Here is a 26,587-nt window from a genome sequence, read left to right on the forward strand (position 1 = left end):
AGCGTCGATGTTTACTTTTGAATCCTTAAGTGAGAATGATTCTGAAGTAAGATCAAAATAAATATGATACCACATAATTTTCGACTAACTCTGAATCATCAAGGATCTCAGAAAAATGCACTAACTTCAATTTACACCTCATGAGTGAGACTTGGAATGCCATAGGCATTTTCTCATTTCTAATAAGGATTATGTTACATTTAAAAAAGACACATATATTTTCTTGAGATATTTTCTTAAGGGACATCTGGAAACAAAACAAAACAAAACAAAATCTCAATTGGTGAGCAATCTATTTGACTTGGTAAAATGTAGGAGACGGCTCACTATTCATGGGTTTCTTTTCTTTCTTTTTTTTTTTTTAGAGGCTTTTGCTATAGGGCACATGCGTTCACAAGACAGAGAGAGACAGAGAGATAGAAAGCAAGAAATCACCCCCCAGGGGGGATGGTCACGCCACAATCCCTTCTCCTCCATTCTCTTCTCGGGATCTTGGGCACGCACGCACATGCGCCCGGCGTGAGTTTAAGCCACCGGGTCCAGGATGCAAACCGTGGTCGACTAGATGGGAGTCCAGTGACATAGCCATTACGCTAACTGCTGGTCCCACTGGGTTTCTTTCAGTGACCATTTGTAACCTTTATACTGCGGTAGGCACAGGCATTCTCTTTGAGCCTCCTGACTGAATAACTTGTTCTTGGGTATCAAGGTACAACTACAAGACCAATCCTCACTACTTTCTGGAGACTTCTCTGTAAAGAGAGTGTGGGTGGTTTTAAAGCTTAAATCTGCCTTTTCTCTGTGTTAAATTGACTACCCCTCCCCACTTTTCTGTTAGAGGGAAACTCAGGAGGGGGTGGGTGGGTGTTAATCCTCTGCTAGAACAGAGGCATCTGCCCTTCTTTCTGGTAGTGTGCTGACACTCAGCTGGGAGCTCATTCTCATTCCTTAGAGCAAGGCCAGGCAACCTGCCACCAGGCAACCTGCCTGCACTGCACCTTGCTGTGTGCCTATGGCTGCTGCTGACTGAGGCCAGCCCCTGAGCCCTTCTCACACCACTGTTGTGGTTCCTCCCTGGCATCCATGGAACAGTTCTTTCAAACCTGCGCTGTGCAAGATGCATTTAACTGACCCCATTCCTTTTAACAACCAAGCATGACAGCATTTAATAGCCTTGCAAAGACCGCGTGCGGCTGCCACCGCTCTGCCTCATTACTCACTGTTTCAGGACATTGCTTGAATCCAATATGCACATTTTAGTCACGTCATGCCTGGGAACCCAACCACCCTTTTGTCCTAGCTCACCTCCCCATTTTATCTTATTTAGCATTTCTAGCTTACGTCTTGTTTTGAAATTTGTTTTATTTAATTGGGTTAGCCCGTTCTGGCTGTCTACGTGCTGAAGATGCAAAATTCTTCTGTGTGTTATTGGCCATAGCACCCGGCACAGAGACAGCTTCACTGGAGAAAGGTAGAAATGTGTGTGACTGTGTCCCCTTTGGAAAAAAATGTGGTTTCAAGAGAGGAAAAATGCAATGGGATGGAGATGTTTCGCAGTGGTTTGCAGCAGGGAAAAAACGGTTCTTGGGCAATAAGGGTGCCTGGAACAGCATCTCTCCTAGACTCTGGAGTAACAGGAACAAAGTCTCCTGGAAAAATGGGGCATGTTGAGGGTGCAGCTCCCCTGGCCACAGCTTGGAAGCAGCTGTTAAGAGGCAGAGAAAGTGGACCTCCACCATTTTTCTGCAATCACCGAAAAGCCAATTAAGAAAGATATGCCAATTCTAGGCACCCCAAGGAAATGGTTTTCTAGCCTGTGCCCTGATGTGAGCTGTTTTATAAAAAGCAAGCATGAATCCCCAGTGTTCTGCTCAGAGTCGTGAAAATAGCCACGAGCACTTGTAAGCACAACAATTGGGAGTGAGGATGTTTGCCTGCAATGATTGTTTATGTTAGAAACTTGGCTGCTACTGGGCTTAGACAAATGCTCCCACTTCCGTGGAGATAAAAGGCAAGCATCTGCAATCAGCGAGGAGAGTGTGTGCGTTCTAGGGCTAAATGGCATTATAAAACTTCCTAATTAAGCATATATGCCGATGCGGTTTTAGCATCACTTCTCCAATTTAGCTTTACATACTGGGTGCGCTGTTTAGTACACCATTAACTATAAACACTGTTGTTACTGCCCCCAGCTGGAAAACAGAGAGTTTATGTGTGGAAGAAAAAGAGATTATCTCCCATCTGCTCCTGCCCATTATTCAGGGATGTGTCATTTTGTCTGCTGATGAGAACATCACTAAGATTTTAGTTAAATGGCTGCCTTATACTTGGCTATATTTATTAATTATTGTGTTTACTTGTTTTCTTTCACCCTTAATCCTAAAAATGCAGTAAATTAATTTTCTAGAGGCTTATCTTTTTTGAAATTAGATTAATTTATATGTGTTATTTTTATAATACAAAAACACACAACTGTAATTAGACATGCAATGCCTTTTTTTTTTCTTACATAAGGCAAAAAGAGTTTATTTGTGCATAAGATTTTTTTTTCGGAGAGGTTTTTGCTTTAGGGCACATGTGCTCACCAGAAAGAGAGAGACAGAAAGCGAGAAATCACCCCCCAGGGGGATAGTCACTCTGCAATCTCTTCTCCTCCATTCTCCTCTCAGGATCTTGGGCAAACACGCACACACGCCCTGCGTGAGTTTAAGCCACTGGGTCCGGCACTTGAACCACGGTTGACTACATGGGAGTCCAGCAACATAGCCATTATGCTAACTGCTGGTCCCAGAATAAGTTTGAGGACTACAGTAAGCATGCAGCCCAGATTGACATTATTCAGGTTGCCCTGAACATGCTCACTGAGGTCTTAAATCTTAAAAGCAAATATTACAAACTGGAAAGGAGGGGGTGGTGGGATTGTACTGATTTTTTTATTACAATTATTCATGGCTACCAGGATCAATAATCAGGGTGGTGTCAGTCCAAGGTGGACTGGCAGTGCCTGCACAGGTGTCCTTGAAGAAGTAGTCCTTGTGTCAAGGTTGCACTGGTTTTAGTGCAAGGCTGCAGTTCTGGCAGAATTTTCATAAAAGCCTCTATAGCTTTTCCTATCTTGGTTTAGTCAGAGTTGGCACAAATGACACCATTTTGATTCTGACAAACTTTCAGAAGGAATAAAAATAAGACAGACATGTTAAGTGTAAGGACTGGACCAGTCAGATAGAACCAGTCTTAACTGCTCATGACCGGGTTGAACCATTCAGAACCAGTATGAACTGATGATGACTGATGTTAACTGGTCAAAACTAGTATGAACACCAGAGCTAGTCTGAACTGCACAGAACCAGCATAAACCTGTTTGTTTGAACCTCTAAGAACTAGTCTGAACCTACTGTGATTGGTTTGAACTAGGCAGAGTTGGGACAAACTAATCATGACTGGTTTAAACCAGCTGAAACTGGTATCAACTGGTCAGAGCTGGTCTAAACTGATCGTGACTGGTTTGATCCAGTCAGAACTGACATGAACTGGTCAGAGCTGGTCTGAACTGCTCAGAACCAGCATAAATGTGTTCAAATCAGTCAGAGCAGGTTATGAGTAGTTTGATCAGGTCAGAACCAGAAGGAACTGTCAGAACCAGTTAGAACCATTTAGAACTGGTCTGAACTGCTTTAAGATGGTCTGAACTGGTCTTAACTGGCTTAAATCAGTCTTAACCAGTCAGGTGTGAACCAATTTGAATTGCTTTTGATCAGTCTTGACAGCTTAAAACCAGGCTGAACTGGTTTAAACCAGTCTGAATTGATTTGAATTGGTTATAACTAGCTTAAGCTGTCTGAACTGGTTTAAACTGGTCTGAACCAATCATGACCAGACCAAATCAGCTGTGTATAGTCTGAACTGGTATGAGCCAGTTTGAGCCAGTTAAAACCATTCTGAACTGGTTTGAACCAATCAATTTGAGCTGGTTTGAACCAGTCATGACCAGTCTGAACCACTGGTTGTGGCCAGTCTGAACAGGTTTGAACCAATCTGAGCTGGTTTTGACCAGGTCTGAACTGGTTTAAACAAGTCTGAGCCAGTCAAAATCAGTCTGAACTGGTTTGAAACAGTTGTGGACTGATATTAACCTGTCAGAGCTGGTCTAAATCGGTTAGAAGTGATATGAAGCAGTTGTGAGTTCTTTGATCTGGTCAGAACTGTTATGAACTAGTGAGAGCCAGTCTAAACTGGTCATGATTGGTTTGACTCAGTCAGAACTGGTCAGAATTTTTATGAACTGGTCAGAGCCGGTCAAAACCAGTCATTACTGGTTTGATTTAGTCAGAACTGCCAGTTTGACTGGTTTGAACTTGTCAGACCCAGTATAAACTGGTCATAATTACACAACTATAATTAGACATACTGATTCCTATTTTTAATTATATATCAACTTTACACATATTAAACTGGCTAACATGCCTGAGGTTAGGAGACATGCAATTGAAAAAGGATGGAGTATGGTGTGATTCAACTTATATACAGTGCAAAACCACGCAAACCCAATCAATGTAGGTAGACTTAGGGTGGGGAAGGTCAGTGTTCACTGTTGGGGTGAAGTGACCTCCTGAGATGGTCTGGGGGTCGTAGTCCTGGAGTGCTAGGAAAGTTTTGTGCCTGATCTGGGTGTTGCTTACAGGGGTGTGTTTAGTTTGTGCCCACTCAGTGAGATGTGCATGATACATGTACTCTTCAGATGCATGTTCTTTTTCATTAACAGGTTAAATATTCTTAGATCATCTTTCATGTTCAAAGGCAAAAAGGAGGATCCACATAAAGGCAAATCATGGTTGACTCCTCCCTCCTTCCAAAAAAGAAAAAAAGACAGAAAATGATGCAGAAAGAACAAGTTCTTTCTGTATCTATAAAACTAATTTACTTAGACAAGTATAAATGTCGATGTGAAACTTCATCTGGAAAATGCAAATAGCCTTCTATGTAAAACCGACTTTAAAGTATTTGATTGGAAGTTGGATGTTTTCTTCTTTAATCAGATAGGAAATTATCATGGCCTTAGTATATATGGATTGCTCATTATGGTGTGCCCGTTTCTGCTTTCCTAAGTCCTTTGCAGTGAATGTCTGCTTATAGGAAAATAATAAGGAGTAATTGTGGACTAAAATGATATATATTTTATACACACACACACACACACACATACATTTATATATACACACGAACATATATTTCTTTTCTTTTCTTTTTAAAGTTAGCAGTCTAATTCACAAAACAGTGCTAGGGAGTCACTATATTTTGAGATTATATCATTTGGAGAAAACAAATGCCAAAACCAGTGGAATTTTTCTCAGCAAACACACATCTTTACCTGCAGAATATTTCAGAAACATTAAGATGAAGGAAAAAAGTTCCCTAGGACTTTTCAGAGTACATTTCTCAACCCATCAAAAACCATCCTGCTTGCGGATAACGTAAAGGGACACAAACAATCCTCCTTGAAGGAAATGCCAAGGCAGTAGACTAGAATAGAAAATGACTGGATAGGATTCTTAACCCTGTTTAAAAAAAAAAAAAAAAGATACCTCCCAAAGTCCCTTTTGCTAGAGCAGATAAGCCAGCTAATTAATCTGACAGTTACAAAATATTAAAAATTAAATTCATGCAAGAGCTAGGACATAGAGGGATTTTCAGGAGGAGAGAGGTAACAATAAAACAAAAACAAAACAAAAAGGTGGAGGATTTGAAAACACAAGCTTATCAACACACACAATGCATTCTGTAGCCCATCGTATTTTGAGGCACTTCTACTACTAACGTGTAAATGCATTGTTTCATCCATCTACTAAGGTCAAGGTTGGATTTGATGACTTTAAAATGACAGTATATACTTCTATAGAACATATACTAAGGTGCTATTGTTCTTCCATTTGTTCAGGGACAGAAGAGCACTAGAAATCATTGCTTTAATTAGCAACATCAGGAAAATGCTTTGGCATTAACACTAAATATACTGTCCTTTTAACCGTAAGGAAAATTGATACTGAGCATGTGCAATGGAAAGAAAGCTGGCAAATGTCAGTGTGAATAATGGGTGAAAAAAAGGAATGAGGGGGTGTGGCATCTCAATCAAGATTAAAATGAAACTGATAAAGCAGCATATGGACTGGATAACAAATCAAAAGCATGTTTATCCACTGAAGGAACTGGTTAATGGAGACTGCCAGCACGTTGCCATGGAAACACTGACTGTTGAGCTGCACCATCTCATACCTTATCCAATACATTCCTGGTTGTTGGTAGTAGTCCAAAGACCCTGATCTCTTGATGGTAAACCCGTGGTCCAGCTGAGCAGAGAGAAATGGGGGCAACTCAGTGGATCGACATTGTGCTAAAGAATTAAGACTCCAGACCAAGCTGTTCTTATTGACTATAAATGTATAAATTAGTACGATGCCTCTTCTGCAGGGTAACTAGCTAATATCCTCGATCTGCACATTGAAAATAAAAAGGAAAGACTCTAATCCTTTATGAATATCTTGGAGGCCAATTTGGTAGAATTGATCTAGTTTGTCAGACAAATTTTTGAATGCACACTTAATTACGTCCACTCAATTTCAAAAGGTAGAAACATCTCTTCACGTGTTATAGAATAGAAAATGTTTTACAATTGAGTAAATTACTAACATAAGCTTTAGCTACTTAAGAAAAGCAGATTGGACCCTCCAAAATATTGCCCTATAAGGCTTGAATTCGAGGGCTTCATAACTAAGAAACAAATGAAAAGAATCAGGTTTTGACATCCCATAAATTACAGCAATTTGGATTTCTTTCCTTAAAAGTTAATCTCCAAAAGAAGAGAATGATAATTACATTTCTGAACTAAAAAGATATATTATAAAGCAGTAAATTTTCTCTGAAAATATGGAAAGGAAAACATAACAAAAATAGTTTCCACTATATATTAAAAATGCATGTGAATGGTTAAGTGCTTATGACTGACAAAAGGCATAGTAAGTAGAAGACTGGACAAGTTGTCTTCAAGTTGTCATCCTTGAAGATGCTAGTCTTTGGCTACCTGGGAATAAAAGACAACCCCCCATCCTGAAGAATAATCATGTAGTGTGCTCGCTCCCTCGCTTTGCCCACGAGAAGAAAACACTTTTTTAGAGAGAGGCTCATGAGGTTTTTTTTTAAGTGTGATATTCTGTGATGCTGATGACAGTTTCTACTTTAAATTCACAAAGGCATTTCAAAATCAGACTGGGCCAACAAGCATTTTACTAAAAACTGTCCTGAGGATTTAGTGTTCAGATGAAACACTAGGCTCTCCCAGTATTCATAGAAAACAACGTGAGGTTTGTTTATTTTTTAAATGTACTTTTTTTTTTTTTTTTTTAAGGAAAAAATCGAAGTGCAATTGCTTTTAGGAATATAAAGGTGTGCACTTCTGTATTAGTTACCAAGGCTACATAGTAATTAGTTCTCTATTGCCATCTACAGGCAAAGTGTCATATAACAAGTCTCTCATTTTAGGACTGAGCTTTTCAGGATCACAATTATATGCACGCTGATTAGTATGGATTTGTTCAATTAGATCAGAATGCTCTATTTGCATGAGCAAAATGCACAAGAATTTTAAAGCATTAGGAAAATTATCAGTTAAAATAATAAACAGCATTAAATGAGGAAAAATAAATTGGAACTGACATCTTAGTCATCGGTTCTTCATCAAGCTGAGCAAATCTAATAAGGCCTCCCTCTCCTTCCTCAGCTCTCAAAAAGTCCACCGTTAAAATGTCATCTCTAATTCCATTTTATGTCTATAAATTGCATTTTAATAACCTTTTGTTTCCCTTTCTCTGTTCTTCTTCTTCTTCTTCTTTTTTTTTTTTTTAATCCCCCAACTACTGGGAAAGGTAGCAGAGGGACAATAGGGTCTTTCTGAGAGGCAGAATGCTGCAGTTCCAAGGGTGGCAATGGGTTTCCACCTAATCACATTGTGAGACCCTATGTCAGACACCTTTCCTCTTCTCAGAAAGACCCTGTGAGCCTCAAGCTGATAATTGCTCTCCTAGTCAACTGGAGGCCTTCGTGCAACCCTAATATAAAGAGATCATTTGTCCTTTCTTTGCTCTTAATAACGCAGGGGATGGGAAGCAGAGAAGGAAAAAAAATGACAATGTGAACAAAAAATACTACTGTTCAGAACCGTAAGTACATGATAAACTATGTCACATCATAAATCACACCTGTGAATAGAGTCTGTTTGTTATGACAGTATGCTTTTTTCTTTTGTCACTCTAAGAAAGAAAGTGTCATAAATTCCTTTATAAGCATCAGCGATTTCCAGCAGGTAGTTAGATTTCTAACTAAGGAAAGGGATGTGCCAGTGAAAGACTACAGACTTAATTGTTGATTTCAAAAACAAACATAACAAAAAACTGCCGTTACATTCTAAATAGTATTTTTTCCATCTTAAAGGGTATATATAATTTCTGAAAATATCACCTACAATAGAGGCCGTTTAAAATAGAAGACATTATTTTATAATCTCTGGGGAGAGTGTATATACCCAGGAAAAAAATGAAATTTATGTGAAATCAGGCTCTTTCTAAGTCTATCAAAAGTAGTTATCACTTTATGGGTTATATTAATTTTAGAACATTTTATTATATGAATGAGTGATTATATTGAATTATTAATTTGTCAAATGGTCTTTACAGACTATGTTATTTATAGAAGGATATTTCTTCTACTTTCCAGTTATATTATACCTTGCTGTAGATTATTGTTTCTGGGCAGTAATATTTTCGTTTGATTGGAAGTATTATTTAATGCCAGAGGTTTTTGTTTTCACTTTCTGTGATAGTACCTTGATTCTCAGTCTTTGCATTTTAAGAATGGAAAAATTGTGGTGGAATATGAATGGACTTGATACTAAAAAGATGGCTCCACTGGCCAGGTTCTAATACCTAGCTCTGCCCTCAGACTGGTGACCTCCCTGTACCATGATTCTTGTGGAAGGTGGGGACATTTACTAGGGAAAAACCATTCTGGAGAAGGTGCACAAATGCACATATTAGAGCAGGCTAGTTTCTCTTGAAATCATTTCTAAAATTTACATTTATATTCTTTTTCATGCTTGAAATATTAATGACCATAGTTAGCATGTGAATTGTGCTATAGAGCTGACAGGGCACTTTATAAGATGTACTTCTCCAAGAAACAGCCAATTATTTGAATCTGAATTAAATTGATAGTTATTTAAAATTATAAAAAAAACTTTGTAGTGAAGAAAGAAGATTAAATAACATGCAACTGATGTGTAACAGCATTATACAGTCTACTTTATAATATATACGAATATTACCAGTCTGTGCAGTTTCTGCAGAAAACATGTTAGTGATAAACTGAGAAATTTGTATTCAATATAGTCTAGTTGTAATAATTTAGAAAGCAAAACAAGAAACCAGTGGACCTTTGATCTTCAAATACTAACTAGAGTGTTCTGAGATTCATTTAGATGAAGTTTTAATAAACTCAGATGGATTAGGCTTGGAATTTATCCAGGCTTGATTAAAATAGGATTTCCCCTCAAATCTGTGTTGTCTGTCAATTGGAAAATTGCCCTGACATTCCTGCCCTTAGTCACATTAAAAGACTCCCAGAATACTGTGAACAAACCATTTTTAAGCAACCAAGTCAAGCTTAACCAAAGACCAGTTAAAATAAAGGACAAGGAAAAAAGAAAACAAAAACAAAATGACAGAGGTGGAAAAGGCACCCTCTCTAGCAGCTGTAAGCTCTTAGCAGGAGCAGAAAAGCAGTCCTTTTCATGGACAAGCGTGCTGGCAGTCCATTCCAAAAGAAAACTGTGGATTCAGACATTTTGGAATAGACTTATATCTTGAATGAATAATGAAAACAGAGTATAGAATGTCTGGTTTAGTTGAGAATCAACATGAGAATGTGACTTTCAAAAATTACTGACCCAATGTCAGTCCAGAACAAGGAACACTGACCACCCATGGAAGATGTGGAGGACAATTTACTTCTTGGAGTTTTCTTAGAAAGAATAAAGAGAGAGGGCAAGAAGAACAACTTGAAACGTTAAAACCTCAGCCACACCGAGGACCATCTGGAAGAGTATGCATTCTTTTAGCACCATCAGTTTACTCATGGGCCAGTTACTCACATGCATGCCACCACTACTGACAGAGTCCAATTGAGAAACAAGACGTGTGAACAGTACGACAGCATGTATGCATGCATTTGTATCATTGGCAAATTCTGGAAGCCCATGGTAACTAGTAACCCAGATCTGGGATTGGTTGTATACAATAGGTCACTCAGTTATCTTTAGCTTTTTTCTAAAGCTCTACCACAACCAAAAAAATAAAAAAGAGAAAGAAAGTGAAAACACCAATAGAACTAGTTAAACATTCAGTGCTGCTCATGAGCATCAGGTACAGCATAAAAGAATAAATACTTTCTCAAAATTCCACACTGTAGTGTCGATTCTTTGTTCAGAAAAGAAAACAGCTCAAGTGGTTTAGTTGAGAATCAACATGAGAATGTGACTTTCAAAAATTACTGACCCAATGTCAGTCCAGAACAAGGAACACTGACCACCCATGGAAGATGTGGAGGACAATTTACTTCTTGGAGTTTTCTTAGAAAGAATAAAGAGAGAGGGCAAGAAGAACAACTTGAAACGTTAAAACCTCAGCCACACCGAGGACCATCTGGAAGAGTATGCATTCTTTTAGCACCATCAGTTTACTCATGGGCCAGTTACTCACATGCATGCCACCACTACTGACAGAGTCCAATTGAGAAACAAGACGTGTGAACAGTACGACAGCATGTATGCATGCATTTGTATCATTGGCAAATTCTGGAAGCCCATGGTAACTAGTAACCCAGATCTGGGATTGGTTGTATACAATAGGTCACTCAGTTATCTTCAGCTTTTTTCTAAAGCTCTACCACAACCAAAAAAAATAAAAAAGAGAAAGAAAGTGAAAACACCAATAGAACTAGTTAAACATTCAGTGCTGCTCATGAGCATCAGGTACAGCATAAAAGAATAAATACTTTCTCAAAATTCCACACTGTAGTGTCGATTCTTTGTTCAGAAAAGAAAAACAGCTCAAGTGATTTTCACATTGAATATGCTGTTAAAATTTACATATTCTGAAAAAAGAGGAAATTATTAAAAACTCAAGTAATCGGGGACTTGGATATATTTACTCTAGAATATGACACCAGGAAGTATGAGGTTTCATTATTTCTTGGCCCAATTTAATCTTTGCCTAGAGCTGCTTTCGGATTGCATGTAGTGTAAGTCTGCATGTACAGAACAGGGGGAAAAAAAAGAATCCTTGTACAACAGCATCAGTAAAATGGTGAATGTTAAAAAATTTTCAACTTTAAGAACAGAAATACCTAAGGAGTAAAAACATTGTGAATTCATTGGGTGTTCACAGCAGTTCAATTCACTGGAAATCTTACTGTGAGAGCTTTCTGCTATGCTTTTTTGTTTAGGTCTAGCATAAAGATCTATAGTGTCCCGACTCTCTCTGCAAGATTGTCTCTCTCAGTTTCCCTTCTCCTCTAGCTCCTGGCAAAAGGACACTATGAACTCTTTCCTTTAGAGCCAAAAAGTTTGCATTGGCCCAGTGTCCACTGTCGGGGAGGTTTTCTGCTTAAAAAAAAAAAAATCATGAAATTAATATATACTGCAAGACGCCCTGGAGGTGTTGGATAATGATGTGGTGTCCAGGGAAATGATCTGCAGAAACACATAATATATATAAGCCTCAGACCTCCTCTAGTGCATTAAATGGTCGAGCTGTCTAAAGAAATGACCCATTCTGTTGTCTCTGGGTGGAATCTCCTGAGTAATGCCTGTCTCTTGGGCGGGTTGCTTTCAAAAAGTTATAGGTGGATATTTCAGATGCTTACTGCTATGACAGAAACTCCAGCTGCTGTACTATTCGGCTTGGGGCCTGTGTTGAAATGCTTCTTTATCTTTCCAGCTACTGACAGCTGATGTTCATTTTCTGGGAGGCCATCATCCTGAAGGGAAAAAAAAAGAGAGAAAAAGAAAAAAAAAATGAGATAAATGAAAAACGAAGCCAATGTCTACTAATCATAGGCAGTGATCTTAGAAGTCATAGATGTCAGAACTAAGCCAACCAAAGTTTTCTCATTAAACACGGTTGTTGAAAGGACCGCACCAATATCTTCGTCATGTCCACATCTCTCAAATTAATCTTTAAGTCACCTGAGTCTCCGAGCTTTGTCTCTAAATTCTTTTTTAAAAATCTGTTTTGGTTTCTAATTCAACCATGGCCCTAGGAATCTAGACAACTTAAAAAAAAAAGGGGGGGGGGACATCTCTTTTGTTTGTTTATTTGTTTTCCTCTTAGTTCATCATTTAGTCCAAAAGCCAAAGAGACTGGTAGACCTTGGTTCATGCATGGCCTGCCAATAAACTCAGGCTTGTTTCACAGCTTCTCAATTGGCTGATCTATATCCCAGACAACCTTCCAGGTAGAAAATTCTTCCTTAAGTTTTAAATTCTCCTTCTGCCTTCGAATCATACCACCTTCCTGTGACGTGTATCTTCACTAAGGCTTCATTAGGGCTTCTGCTTCCTGGTGAGCCATCTATGACTGAGGCTGGACAGACTGCTTTCCTCTACTAAAATCTGTTCAGAAACAGTAAGCCGGGTTTCAAGTATGGGCACCACTTACTAGTTCATGATGAAAAGGCTGGCTGATCCTTGAAGACAGCAATTGTGTTTTGTTCACCATAGAATCCTTAAATCTTAGCATAGTATTTGGCACTAGTAGATGCTTAATAAATAATTGAATGAGTAATAAAGTGTTACTATTTGTTAAAACCACACTCTTGGCAAGATCTTCGATAGCATTCATCATTTTTTCTTCTTTCCTCCCTCTCCATCATTTTGCACATAATTTCTTGACTCTACCCAGGAAAATAAATTTGTTGCTTCTTGAGTATAATAGACTTGTTCTATTTGCCTACTGGTCTCTTCATATGGGATTACCACTTCTTCAGCATTTGACCATTCATTTATGCACTTGATATGAACTGCGTATCTACAGTGGATCAGGCATTTCAAGAGGGATGAGGAAATAATGGGAAGCAATGGGTCTTGTTCTTCTGAACTCTGTTGTCCCTCGTTCTTATTTAAAACTGGGTCCAAGTGACCTGTTGTAAGACATTTTCCCCAATTATGTATAAGCCATTGTAATGGCGCTTCTGTAAACCACTAATGCTTTTTCACTATATTGATTTGCACTATTGTTAAATGATTTTTTGTATACATACACATACATGTACATATGTATAAACTCTTGTTTTGTTGTCCCTTGTCTTGAATTTTTTCTATAATTTTTTGAAAAGTCTATCTTTTTATTTCTTCCACTCATGACTGAGAGAGAAAGAGAGATGGACAAAGACAGAATATATATATAGTGTTGTATTTTACTGCTGTGTTACAGCCTAAACCCTTCTCTAATTTTTAAGAGTAGCAATGGTTCAGCATCATGCACAAATGGATATGCAATATATGATATTCTTGGACTTACTACTTAATGGCTAGAAGAAGGAATAGATGTAAAACCATTTCCTCCTTTTCTGGAGGAAAAGGTTTTCCAACAATGCAGAATGCACTAAATACATTTATGTACTGTGGAAAAGTAAATGAGGTGAAGATCAATGAGAGGAAGGGAACAGAAAAAAGGACATGTGAAGCGTCTACTCTGCTGAGGGTTTTAGAGAAGACAAAGGGTGAGAAGAAGAAGTGATCTTTGCCTATCAGAACTCTGCAGAGTGATTGGGTGAACACACACACCGCATAAACTACGAAACAGATCACTGACATAGAGAGCTATCACCAGACAGAGTAGCTTCATGGTTCAGCTAGAAACCAAATGACTTTAGAGGAGAAAGAATGTATTTCCATTGAGAACAGTCAGAGCAGACTTCATGAGGAATATAGGATTTGACTTGGCCCTTAATGATGGCGGGGGCAGTACGCTGATAGGCCGAGAGGAGGGGAGGTGGTATTTGGTGTACCGTGTGTGCGAGGGGGAAGCCACAAGGTAGGTCAGTCAAACTATTACTACTTAAGAGTTTATGTAGAAGAGTAATGGCAGAGAAAACCAGAAATGTAAGAAAAGAGTGGCTATAAGTGATTACAAAAAGATTCTAGGGCCCATGGGGACCACCAGATCGCGTAATGGTTACATTACTGGACTCCCATATAGTCGACTGTGGTTTGCGTACTGAACCTGGCACCTTGAAACTTTCCCCAGGAGTGCATGCAGGAACAAAATTCCAAGAGGAAAGTGGAGGAGAAAGGATTGCAGTGGGGCTATTCCCCTGAGGGATGACTTCTTGCCTTCTGTCACTCTATCTCTCTGTCTCTCTGGTAAGTGCACATACCCTATAGCAAAAATCTCTCAAAATAAGTAAATAAATTAAAAAAGATTCTGGGGCCCAGCCTTATGGTGCAGTCAGTAGCACACTGAACTAAATTGTTGGAAGCCACATTCTGACTACAGATTCAGATCTCTGGGTCTGTCTGAAAAACACGCTGGACATGCACATGTGCCTAAAATCCTGACGAGTCAAAGGGCCGAGGAAAGGGACCATGGTGTGATGAGACACTGTTGAGGATGCCTTGCTCTTTCTCTCTCTCATACATGCACACACACTCTCTATCATGAATAAAAAATATTTAAAAAGATTCACGGATTGAAGCCTTAGTCTAAATTAAGAAAAAAACAATGCTTTTTAATAAGAGATCGTGAGTATAAGAAACGTGAAAGACTCTCCTCCTTTTACTCAGTTATTTTTATAGTGCACTCTCTAGTTCCTGACTCTATAAGTGAAAGAGAAGTTGGGTCACAATCAGAACAGATTAGAATTAGGTGGTCCAGGGTTTTAAACAGAAGGACTAATTCAATGATGTATATAAAACACTATTTTTCAATAGTGATGAACCAACAGCAGGTCCCTGGAATTTAACTCAGAAAACAGCTCTTGACTGTCAGAGTTTTTTTGAGTGTAAACATTTGACAAGGGATGACATAATGCTGAAAGTCTTACAAATATTCATATCAGGCCTCTGACATAATTTAGGGTTCTGCTTCAATGAAAGGGAACACCCTGATACTATGGCACCCATTGGACTTCACTTCCAAGGTTATATATGTATTTCTAACTTTTGAGTTTTTTTTAGAGAGAGATTTTTGCTTTAGGGCATGTGTGCTCAGTGGAGAGACAGAGATATAGAAAGCAAAAAATCACCCCCCCAAAAGGGATTCCACGTCATAATCCCTTCTTCTCCAATCTCCTCTCAGGACTTTGGCCACACAAGCACTTGTGCTGGTGTGAATTTTAAGCTGCCAGGTTCAGGACTCAAACCACGGTAGGCCATATAGGAGTCCAGTGTCATAAGTATTATGCCATTTGCTGGTCATTTTTATTTAAAAAAAAAAAAAGATATATGTCTCTTTTTTCCTGCCTCAGCCTTTTAGCTGGGATTACAGGCCACCACACTCAGCTCTTTTCTAGACAGGTTCTCACTATATTGCCTAGGCCAGCTTTGAGTTTGCAGTCTCCCTGTCTTATCCTCCCCAAGTTGCTGGGTTATAGGCACTCACCACCATGCCCAGCCTTTAGGTTGGACCAGAAATCAAACCTGGGCCTCCCATGTGATCCCAGGCTGTGGAAAACCATGTCTTAACAACACATACCACCACAGTTGGGCCCTTCTAACCACCTCTAATAGAGTTTGAGAAGCCAGGAACACTGGAGCATGCCTATAATCCTGGCTATTCAAGACGCTGAGGTAGGAGGATAGTGAGTTTGAGGCTGGCCTACATAAGCTAGTGAGGTTCTATCTCTAAAAACAAACAAAAGAGTTCTAAGCTGCCTTAGACGAAGTGACTTATATGAACTCTCAATTATAAAACAGTTTGAAAATATGGTTGGGAAACAGGTCAAGAGAGGGTCTTTCTTGGAGAGGTTTTTGCTATAGGGTGCATGTGCTTGCCAGAAGGACAGAGAGACAGAAAGCGAGAAATCACCCCCAACCCCCTAGGGGTGATTATGCCAACTGCTGGTCCCATGAGGGTTTTTCTTTTAAGAAAAGAGAAACTTGATCATATTTGTGGTGTTGGCATAAGAAAATAGTAGAAAGGATGAGCTGGAATACATAAGAAGGGCAAGAGGAGGGATGGACCGTGGAATGAAGCAATTTGCCTCAGGGAAATATAGCTTTACCTCTTTATCTGAGGCCAGATGTACAAGTAGAGAATGGGTAAGTCTTGTTTTGAAGTATAGGGGAGGCAAGTTAAAAGAGAAAGACAACAGGCTCAGGAATGGTGGCACAGTTGTGGCTCAATGCTCTGTAATGCTGGAAGCCATATGGAGGATCAGAGTGTGGTCCCTGGTTGACTTGTACATACTGGGCGAGCATAAGAATGCCTGTGAACCTACTTGCTGGGAAAGGCTGCAGGCAGGGGAACCTGTTGAGGGTATTTCATGAAACAAATCAACTTGTTTTTTTTAAAAATTATTTCTAAAGAGAAAGGCAGGGAGAAGAAGTGATCTTGTGCCTATGATTTACATATATTATCTTCATCCTCAGATTACCCAGATTATTAGCTCTATTTTGAAGAGGAACAAACTGAAGTTCAGCAAGGTGAAATCATTTGCTCAGGGTCAAATAGAAAGTGGGTAAGTCAGGACTGAACTAGGTCTGAAACTTTGTGTTTACTCTACCACATTACGCTGCATGTCGGTCAAGGAGGGCGTTCTCTAGCACAACATTGGCTACAAAATGGCTGCATAGAGTTAAGTGAAAATCCTCCAGGAATCATCTTTTCCATGATGCAAGTAACACAATAGTGAGAAGAAATGAGAAGTGAATTAAAACAGAATATTTGAATGGGACTTAGCAGAGCCTGGGAAGCATCTGATGGTTACAAAAGAGATGCTGAAGGGCCAAACAGAATGTAGTTAGAAACTTCCATGTGAAGTGGAAACCAGGTATCCACTTATATGGGGTACGGTAGAGGGACCTACTCGGGATGGGCTCTAAGCTCCAGAGTGCAGAAGATGGTGCTGAAGGCCTGGCTGACACTGCATGCAGCAAAGTGCACAGGGCCCATAGTGTGATTCTGAGATTGGCTCAGGTTGTGTTTAACAGCCTGGGTGCAAAATATGGGGGGAAATAGCTGGATTGCCATAGGAGTGGACCTTATTTGATAACTGAGGGAAATTTGTCTCTTACTGAATAATCTCACCTCCTTTTCAACCCCCTACCGTTGCTGTCTTTGCCAGAAATGTGCTTTCTGTGGCTTTTCTCTTTTCTTTTCTTTTTTCTTTTCTTTTCTTTTCTTTTCTTTTCTTTTCTTTTCTTTTCTTTTCTTTTCTTTTCTTTTCTTTTCTTTTCTTTTCTTTTCCCTCCGCTCCTCTCCTCTCCTCTCCTCTCCTCTCCCCTCTCCTCTCCTCTCCTCTCCTCTCCCCCCCTCCCTTCTCCTCCCATCCCCTCCCCTCCCCTCCTCTCTTCTCTTCTCTTCTCTTCTTTTTTTCCACTCTACAGTTCCTGAGCTAAGCATTTGCTTTCTTACCACCTTGAAATGGACTTCATTGTCATTTCCCAGCCCTGTCCTGGTTCTAATCTCCTGTCAAGGCTCCTAGCAACTCTTTTAGAAGCTGGGAGCTTCAGGTTCAGGCCTCCAGCTTTAAATTCTAGTGAAGGTTTGAGCTTCCCTTGGGTTATTAGCTCACATTGAAGCAATGAAAGTAGCGCAACAACTCTCCAAGTTGTCAGAGATGCTTTCGACTTCATAAATCTTAAAAACATTTCAAGTTTTTTTTTTTCCAAATGAAATCAGGTGTGTCAGCTAGAGTACATAAACCACACATACACGCGCACGCACGTGCACATGCACACACACCACAGCAAGGAAAAAGTGCAGTGTTTCTATATTCATTTCAAAGACATTCAGCATAATTGGATTAAAAGATATAAACAACAAGCTTTGCAGGGATCTAATCTGTACCTGAGCCATATGGATTGATGATGGAGATTAAGCTAACTTACTGTCTTGCATCAATAAAATAAATAGGACTATTAAAAACATACATTTTTATATATACATCTTTATCACCATTATTCAGAATAGATTACGTGCCAAAAATGTGCTATGAATTTTCTAAACGTGACAAACCTGGCAGTATTTTACAAATAGTTAAAACTATTATTACCATACGTTCTGGTTTGGAAGTCATTTCTGAAGTTCGACACAGGCTGGTTGTGGTTTGAGGTTAGTGGGTTTTGATTTAGAAATTCTCATCCACTACTTGGCAGAGCATTGCGACTGACAAGAACAAAATTAGTTTGCAAAATGGAAAATGAATTCTCACAGCTGTCTGCAGGAGACCTAGCCTAAGAGCTGGAGGAGGGTGTGGGACTGGATGTGAAGCCACTCAGTGGGGTGAATTCCCCTCTGTCTTCAGGGAGACCATTTTAGTGATCATCCATCTGAAAATCCTTTTCCTTTCATGGATTTTCTAGTTTTGAGTCATAGACTGGGTTTTTAGTCTATTCATTGCCAGACTCTATGATTACTAATATCTGTAAATTTATTAGCAGCACTGCAGTCTTGAATAGTTTACTAATAGAATATTTCAATTTAAGCAATTATTCCAATTAAAAAAATTATATTGGGTTGTTGGAAAAGTCATGATGCATTTTTGCATTAAAAACAAAACAGAACAAAAAAAATAATAAACCATGAGCTTTCCAACAACCCAATAAATTCATTAGAGTCCTCTTCAATGGCACTTTCATTTCACGTCCCAGAGTGCTCTTGATCTCTGTTAACCACCCCCATCTGTGCGGTACCCCGAGTAGCTTCAACTCAGTTCAGCATGACCCTACGCACTCTTTGTGAAATGTGAAGTAAATTAAAAGGTACCTTGGAGCAAGGGGAGGATGAGATGCCCAAATGGAAAGAAAATCCCATGTTATCTTTTATAACTTATGTCTAAAGATAAGTAATTTTGTATATTATTACAGTGTCATTGAGGTTTGCTTAATTTCTTTTTGTTTCTTTCCTTTTTTTTAGAGAGGTTTTTGCTATAGAGCGCATGTGCTTGCCAGAAAGACAGAGAGAAACAGAGAGACCGCAGTCGACTACGTGGGAGTCCAGCACCAGCCATTATGCTAACTGCTGGTCCTATGGGGCTTGCTTAATTTCTAACAAATTCTACCAGCACAACAAGATTATATATATATATATTATATATATATATATATATATATATTTGTGTCAGTAGGGCTGATTTTATTAGTCAGCATGGAATATCCTAGGCGATTTTTCAGGCTTCTATTTTTTCTTTCTCTTGTGTTTGTTTGTTTGTTTTCTTTTTGAATATTTTTGCTTAGTGGTATATTTTGAAAAAAAAATAGGTAGGTGGAATGAAGGAGGTAAAATAAACTCTACAGATCAGGATGGTGATAGGAAGTCTTGAACTGGCTACATAACTATACTTAACTTATGTAAACCAGTCTTTTCCACTATGAAAGCTCTCAAATCTGTCAAACAGTGCAATCTCCTGGTACTTTTAAAAGTCTTGATGGCCAAATGCCAGTGCAGACTAATTAAATCAGAATCCCTGGGGGCAGAACCCGGGCACTAGACGTAGAAGAGACTCCATTAGCTTCACGCTAGACTCCTTTGAGCCTGTTTCTTCATCAGTATAATTGGGAAAATAATTTAAGATAAGATGTAGGTTCATAGTATTACAGAATCCTAGAATATCAGAAGATAACATGCGATAAGGTCATTCAACATTTTGAAAATAAAATATAATCATAGCACTATATTGGGTTGTTGGAAAAGTTATGATGCCTTTTTGCATAGAAAAACAGAAAAAAATACGTCATGACTTTTCTGACAATCCAATATTTGAAATATTACAACAGTGATAATATGACCCTAATTATAAATAAAAAATTGTTTTCTTGGAATGTCAATTCAGTTATCACTAACCTACATTTCTTTTCTTTTTTTTTTTTTTTGAGAGAGATTTTTTTGCTATGGGGGTATGTGCTTTCCAGAGAGACAGAGAGACACAGGGAGACAGTGAGAAATCACTCCTGGCCCCCAGTGGGGATGGCCTCACCACAATCCCTTCTCCTCCATTCTCATCTTGGTATTTTGGGCATGTATGCACACTCATGAGTCTCAGGCTGCTTGGTCCAGGACTCAAACTGGGGTTGGTCACATGGGAGTCCAGTGTCTTTACCACTACACCACCTGCTGGCCCTACTAACGTACACTTTCTATCAATAGAATCATTTGGAATCAAGTGACTCAAACCTTTCCCTAGTTCCTGATTAATCAAGAATATTATAACCTAATATATTCCATTGCTTTTTTAAAAAAGAGAATTATTTATTGATTTTATTTATTATTATTATTTTTAACTTGCTATAGGGCATGTGTACTCATCAGAGAGAGAGAAAGAGAGAGAGAGAGAGAGAGAGAGAGAAAGTGAGAAAGCAAATACCACCACATCGGGGACTTGAACCGTGGTCAGCTATGTAGGAGTCTAGTGCTTTAACCACTATCCAACCTGCTGGCCCCACCTAGTCCATTTTTATATTGCCTAAATTATATAGTTCTCCATTAGACACATAATGAGGTAAATGAACTTAGCTGCCAATTTTTGTAGGTTCTTCCATTAAAGGAAGCAGCTGTGATACCGGAGACAGCAATGCCTGTATTATCTACAGGGAGCCTGTGGTACACAAACAGGATCATTTTCGCAAGAGTTCTCTTCCTTAATCAAAGCTACTCATAACTAACCCTGGTGAATTTGCATTTCATCAGCCCTTAGCTGTGGACAATGGAGTTACTGCCTTTCTCAGACTCAAATTCCCCAAGTTCTTACTAAGTAGGAGCTAGGGCTTAAGATTGTCTTCTCTGGCCTTTCGGATGTATAGACTCCTCTCCATTCTCATACTAAGCAGAGATTCCATCCTATTTTCTCCGTTTCCAAGATAAGAAAACAGGTTCAAGGGAGAAAAGATGCAACAGAGCAGAGGCTGAGGATACCAAGGAGCACAGTGGGTTTAAACCGGAGAGTATGAAAAATAACCCTGTGAGTTTAGAGGAAGCTCCTGGAGTGAGGTTAAAGCGGTGACTTTTGCTGCCCAGAGTTTTTGATTCTATTGCCCTTATGCTTTACTCTGTTTCATAAGAGACTGCCTTTTCAATTCCAAGTGTGCCAGGTGAAAAGGTCATTGTATAAGCAATAGAGAAAATTAGAACTAATGAGAACACAGGAAGAGCTTTTTTGATGACTTCCTTAGGGTTCATGTAATTATTATTACTTTTCTCCCCCTTAGGCAGCGTCCTTTGTGGTGATCAGATATAATTTGATTGCCAAATGCAAAATGTCCTCTTAAATGGATACCTTTTTAAATTCCTATTTTATTCATCTTGATTGCTTGGTTGTTCATTTGTTGTACTCAGTCTCAACCATAAAGGCTTGTTGTGAAAACTTTATAAAATTTATTTTTTTGAGACAAAAAAAATCCATTTTCTGATTTAGTCATTCCATAAAACTAATTTTTTAATTATTAAAATTAAAATTTTTATTTAGGAAGTTTTTAAAAGTTTTTGCTAAAACCAGTATATACATTTTTTCTTTTAAAATGCAAAGTCTATTTGAATGATATAAAGGCTATTCTTTTAGTTTTAATCTCCTAGATGATTACATAAATGCTATGTTTGCTTTTAGGAAGTGTTTTTAGGGAATCTGAGAGGCAAAATTAAAGTGACAGCAGAAGTCCAAGTTCCAGGGGGAGCCATGGAACCTAATTATCAGCAAAGTGGGACCATGTGTAAAAACGTGTACAAAGCAGGTTAAGGAGGCAGACAGTTGCCGCCGAGACATGACTACGTTGCTCTAGCTAAATGAACAACCTAGCTTTGTAAAGGTAACGGCCTTCTTAATTGTGTTTCTTTATCCTAATTGAGTTGGGATATTATGGTATAGGGCCATCTGATCTGCAATCAGAGTAAGAGATTATACTGTTTCCAAGAGCATTCCAGATCCCTCATGGAGATAGACAAATTCATTCTCCCTCACAAAGTTGTCTTCTGGCAAATATCCACATCCTGCTGGGGCTGATTCTGCTGGTATTTTCTTCCCAGTCTCCTCCAAAACTAAGAACTGACATCTCCTTTTCAGGAAAACCTCACATGGCACCCTCTCCATAGATGTGGCCTTGGGTGGCCCTCTCCCTGCCACTGTCCACTTGTATCAGACATTGATACCTAAAGGTGAGGGTCTGGTGGGCAGCAGTCCTCTGATGAACAGGCATTTAGAAATCTAAAACGGCTGCTGTCGTCTATGAATTTCTTTCCTTGATGGCTCTTTGTGAGTCTTCAAGGCCACATTTCAAATTTAGATTTTTCTGCATAGTCTGTGTGGTCACTCTGCATCAGTCTTCCCAGGGCTTGTGGAACATGGACTTTGACAATTTGTGGACCATAGGTGTGTCATTTGCTCACATAGATCAGAACCAACTGCTGCCGCCAAGAGAGCCTGCTGGTGGCTTGTGCCTCTTTGACTACACACCTAAGGGAGGGCACCGTGCCCGAGGATGCTGCTTTGGGAAGGTTCTTCCTTGTATTAATGACCGTTACATTGGTGCCGATGTCCATGCTGTACTCTTTCACAGTATGCACAGTGCTCTCACGCGTAGTAGAGGGACACGAGGCATGACAACACAGTATCTATGTATGGACGTAGTGTGGCACATAGGACTTTAAAGCACCTGGACTTGGAGCGAAGGTTCCGGGCTGCAAATTCTGGCTCACCCACTAGCTTAGGTACTTTGAGTACTTTCTCCCCATGGCCTCAGTGTTCTAATTTGTAAACTGAGCATCATAATATCCACTCTCTCTGTCTTGTAAGCTTATCATTACGCCAAATGAGATGTTTCCTAACTGGTGTGGTTTGAAGACAGTTTATTCCCTCCAAAACTCACATTGAGGCTTGATCTCAGTATGGCGATTTTGGGAGATGACATATTCATGTTTTATTGGGAGGAATAGGCTAGTTCCCCAGAGACTGGATTAGTTATTTTGGGAATGGATTAGTTTTCTTGAGAGTCACAGGGTGAGGTGCCCCTCATGTTTTGACTTTGCACTCACATGCATTCCTACTGTGTGATGGTACCTGCCACACTACTACACCGCATACAGCCCTCACAAGAAGCCAGCAAGATGTGGTCTTGAACTTCCCAGCCTCCAGAACCATGAGCTATTAGGTTGTCAGCAAAGTCATGACACATTGTTCTGTATTTTTCTATGCAAAAATGTGTCATGAATTTTCTGACAATCCATAAGCAAAGCTCTTTTCTTTTGAATTACCCAGTATCAGCTATTCCATTATAGCAACTGAAAGGGGATAGAAAAATAATTTTTGCTTAGCACTCTGGAGTAAATGGCAAAGGCTGCTGAGGCTGGAAGTGACCACTGCTGGATGCTGGCTGCCCTTCCCACTATCCCAGGGGCTAAGGGGATTAATGTCTTTGCATATTCGTATATCAGGCAGGAAGCACTGCTACATGAAGACTAAACCTTAGCTGCATAGCTCTGCACGCTAATATTCATCTCTACCCTCCTGTAATGTATATGTAATGTCTCAGTGGAGTATGAAGAATCCTGTTCAAATGTGGAAAACGTCGAAACCTAGGTCCATGGTCATTAGGTGGCAGAATTTGGGTGAGATCCCAAGTTCTTGTCACTTCACACACAGTCACTTCACATGTTTACTGTGCTTTTAATCAAGGCTTGTTCTCAATAATTAGTCTTCAAATGTCACTTGGTAATTCAGCAAGGTGCCAATTCAGAGACATGGAACATCTTGCTGCCTTTAACTTACAGCCAGACCATTCCGTTCAGTAGGGAGGCTAGCGAAGCTTACATTAGTGAGCTGACAATTTTATAATTGCCCTTTTTCTTTTTAAAAATTTTGCTTTAGGGTACATGCACTAGCTGGAGGGAAGGGGCAGAAAGATGAGAAAGAATTCACAAAGGAAATGGTCACATGGCAATCCCTTCTCCTCTTGGGATATTGAGCACACATCCATATGCACCCAACCTGTTTTACAAGCCTCTGAGTGCAGGACTTGAGCCACCTTAACCACCATGCCAATGGCTGACCCTGATGGCCTGTTTTTATGTCCATGTCCATATCTATATCGAAATCTCTATCTGTTTTATATTCTGGCAGTAAGAACCATTAAACCTAATTATGGAGCATCCCCATCTGTCAGAGGGGATTACAACAGTAATTAGGCTACAAAGTTATAAAGCCATTGGAAAACATACAGTTAACAGATGTAGGGTGCTTAAATAGCACGGTCAGACTCTAGAAGTTAAGCACTCTATATGTATTAACGGTTATTATTCATCCAAACAAATACTATTAGTCAGTTATAGAGAGATACAGGGTTAAAAACTAATGACTCCGCCCTGGAGAATTCCTCAAAAGCTAAGGAAGTGTTATTAGTCCTTTGTTCCCATAGAGCAGTCAGCATCTAGAGGTTTTAGAACTGAAGCACCTCAAACTGACTGCATGAGAATCTGCATTTTAATGGGGACTCCAGGTGATGTGTGGCCACGTGCAAGTTTGAGAAGCACTCAGCTACAGCGCTCCAAGATGTCTGTAGAAACCCTTAGGTCACTTATATTTTAGGTAGGGATGACACAAAAGCAGAACTGACTCAGAAAATCTGCTCTAGCTCACTGATGATTATTCAGTGCACATCTGGACTAGGCTTAAAAAAGAGATTTATTAATTTTATTTATTAAAGGTGAGGAGGTGGAGGGTAGCAGCCACGTGCACTTAGAAGACAATCCCACTGGAATCAGATGCAATGGGTACCTCAGATACCCTCATGGAACAAGTCTGAGATCCTGTAACTGTCCAGGAAATTTGAGAAGGAATGGAGCCAATCCTAACACTTTAAAAAGGAGGCGACATCATTAGGAAATCTGCAGATGAGTGTTAAAGGAATATTAGCAGTGAATATAGAGAAGGAAGCCAATCACTTACATTAACCCAGGGGTGCTCCAGGACCTGCACGGCTGAAAATCGCTGATCCACATCCACCAGCAGCATCATCGTAATGAGCTCCTGTGAAGGAGAACATTTGAGTTCGTTTACCCTAACTTTTAAGGCAAAAGGCTGGGTGTTTGCAAGAAGTGTTCTCTTTTAGTTTGAAAAAGTATTTGGAAAAGCTCTAGACCTTAAATATGTCCACTCTACTTGCCCATGGCTACCTGAATAGCTCCTTTAAAAGTTAAAGGGAAGGTGAACATTGGGAATTGTAAACACATAGCTTGTGGTTGATAGAAAAAAATAAAATAGTACTAGGATAAATGTCATAAAAACATTTTTAACAGAAAAGGGACAAACAGTACAAGTTAAAGAATTAGCATTCCTTTCTTTGTCTAGGGTTTCATTCTTTAAAGATGCATTTCTTAATTAATTTAATATAGAAATCAGTTTAAAAACTCTTTAATTTTTTTCTTTGGCAAGAGAAAGGAAAAAAAGGATTTTCCCCTTAATTTCAAGATGGCATTTTTAGATTTGAAAGAAAAAAATGACGAGAGACAGTATTGCTAACAGCTATTGGGTGGTTGGGAAAGTCATGACATATTTTTCTGTACCAAAAAAGGTCATGACTTTCCTGATGACCTAATACTCGACAAAATAAAACTATTTCTTAGGAGCCAAAGAATTGCAAGGAAATACAGTAAAATTGCTCCCCCAAATTCCAGACTAATCAATACAAATAAAATAGAACTATGAAGAGGCAAATGGTTTGGAAATTATGAAATTTCCTTTCAAACTTAAATTGGTTTGGACCAGGAAGGCACAGCTCTGTTCTTAACAATGAGTTTGTCATACATTTGTCTCCTTTGGACTAGAAGTTCCCACGTAACAAAATGGTTAGATATGCATTATCCAGGTCCTTCTATACATAGGCTCTGAGTAACGCTAGGTATGGGAGTGGTTTGTTTTACTTGCATAGAGAATCTATCTTTGCTTTCTTCATTTGCTTCCTGAATCAAATCATGACTTATTAAAACAACCACTATGCCTGATCCCTTTTCCCAGGAGCTGTGGGGACAAAGGAGATGGTACTCTTTGCCCTTCACTATACGCTCTCAGGTGATGAACTGATAGCACTGGGAGTTGCGCTGGTTCCTGAAGAGCCTGGTTATAGCTAAAAACACCTCCATTCCACCCCTGCAACTGTATCATCCCATCTTCTTTCACCTTGCGCCTAATCTGTCATACTTCTCAATTCCTACATTTTCCTAAGTCAGGAGCTGGGTTACGGGATAGTTGAATAAAACAAAATACTTGTGCCCAATATGCATCATTTTCTGTGCAAAGCGGTCAGGTCTAAAGGGTTGGGTTTTGAATTGAGCTCATACTC

General features: G+C 39.3%; 1 protein-coding gene across 3 annotated transcripts in view; it reads right to left on the reverse strand.

The window, feature by feature from the left end:
- The window catches only part of DCLK1 (doublecortin like kinase 1), a 387,346-nt gene that overhangs the window by 12,675 nt on the left and 348,084 nt on the right, over positions 1–26,587 (reverse strand). For 2 of the 3 annotated variants that reach the window (XM_006158451.1, XM_006158453.2), the window contains 2 exons: positions 25,195–25,275; positions 11,968–12,081 (listed from right to left, as the gene is read on the reverse strand). In XM_006158451.1, coding sequence (XP_006158513.1) covers positions 11,968–12,081; positions 25,195–25,275 — 195 coding nt within the window. Of the gene's footprint in view, positions 1–6,270; positions 6,345–11,967; positions 12,082–25,194; positions 25,276–26,587 lie in introns of all 3 variants that reach the window. The other variant, XM_006158452.3, reaches the window with a different exon arrangement.

The sequence above is a fragment of the Tupaia chinensis genome, unplaced genomic scaffold (genome assembly GCF_000334495.1).
Source record: "Tupaia chinensis unplaced genomic scaffold, TupChi_1.0 Scaffold000597_1, whole genome shotgun sequence".
Classification (NCBI taxonomy): Eukaryota; Metazoa; Chordata; class Mammalia; order Scandentia; family Tupaiidae; genus Tupaia; species Tupaia belangeri.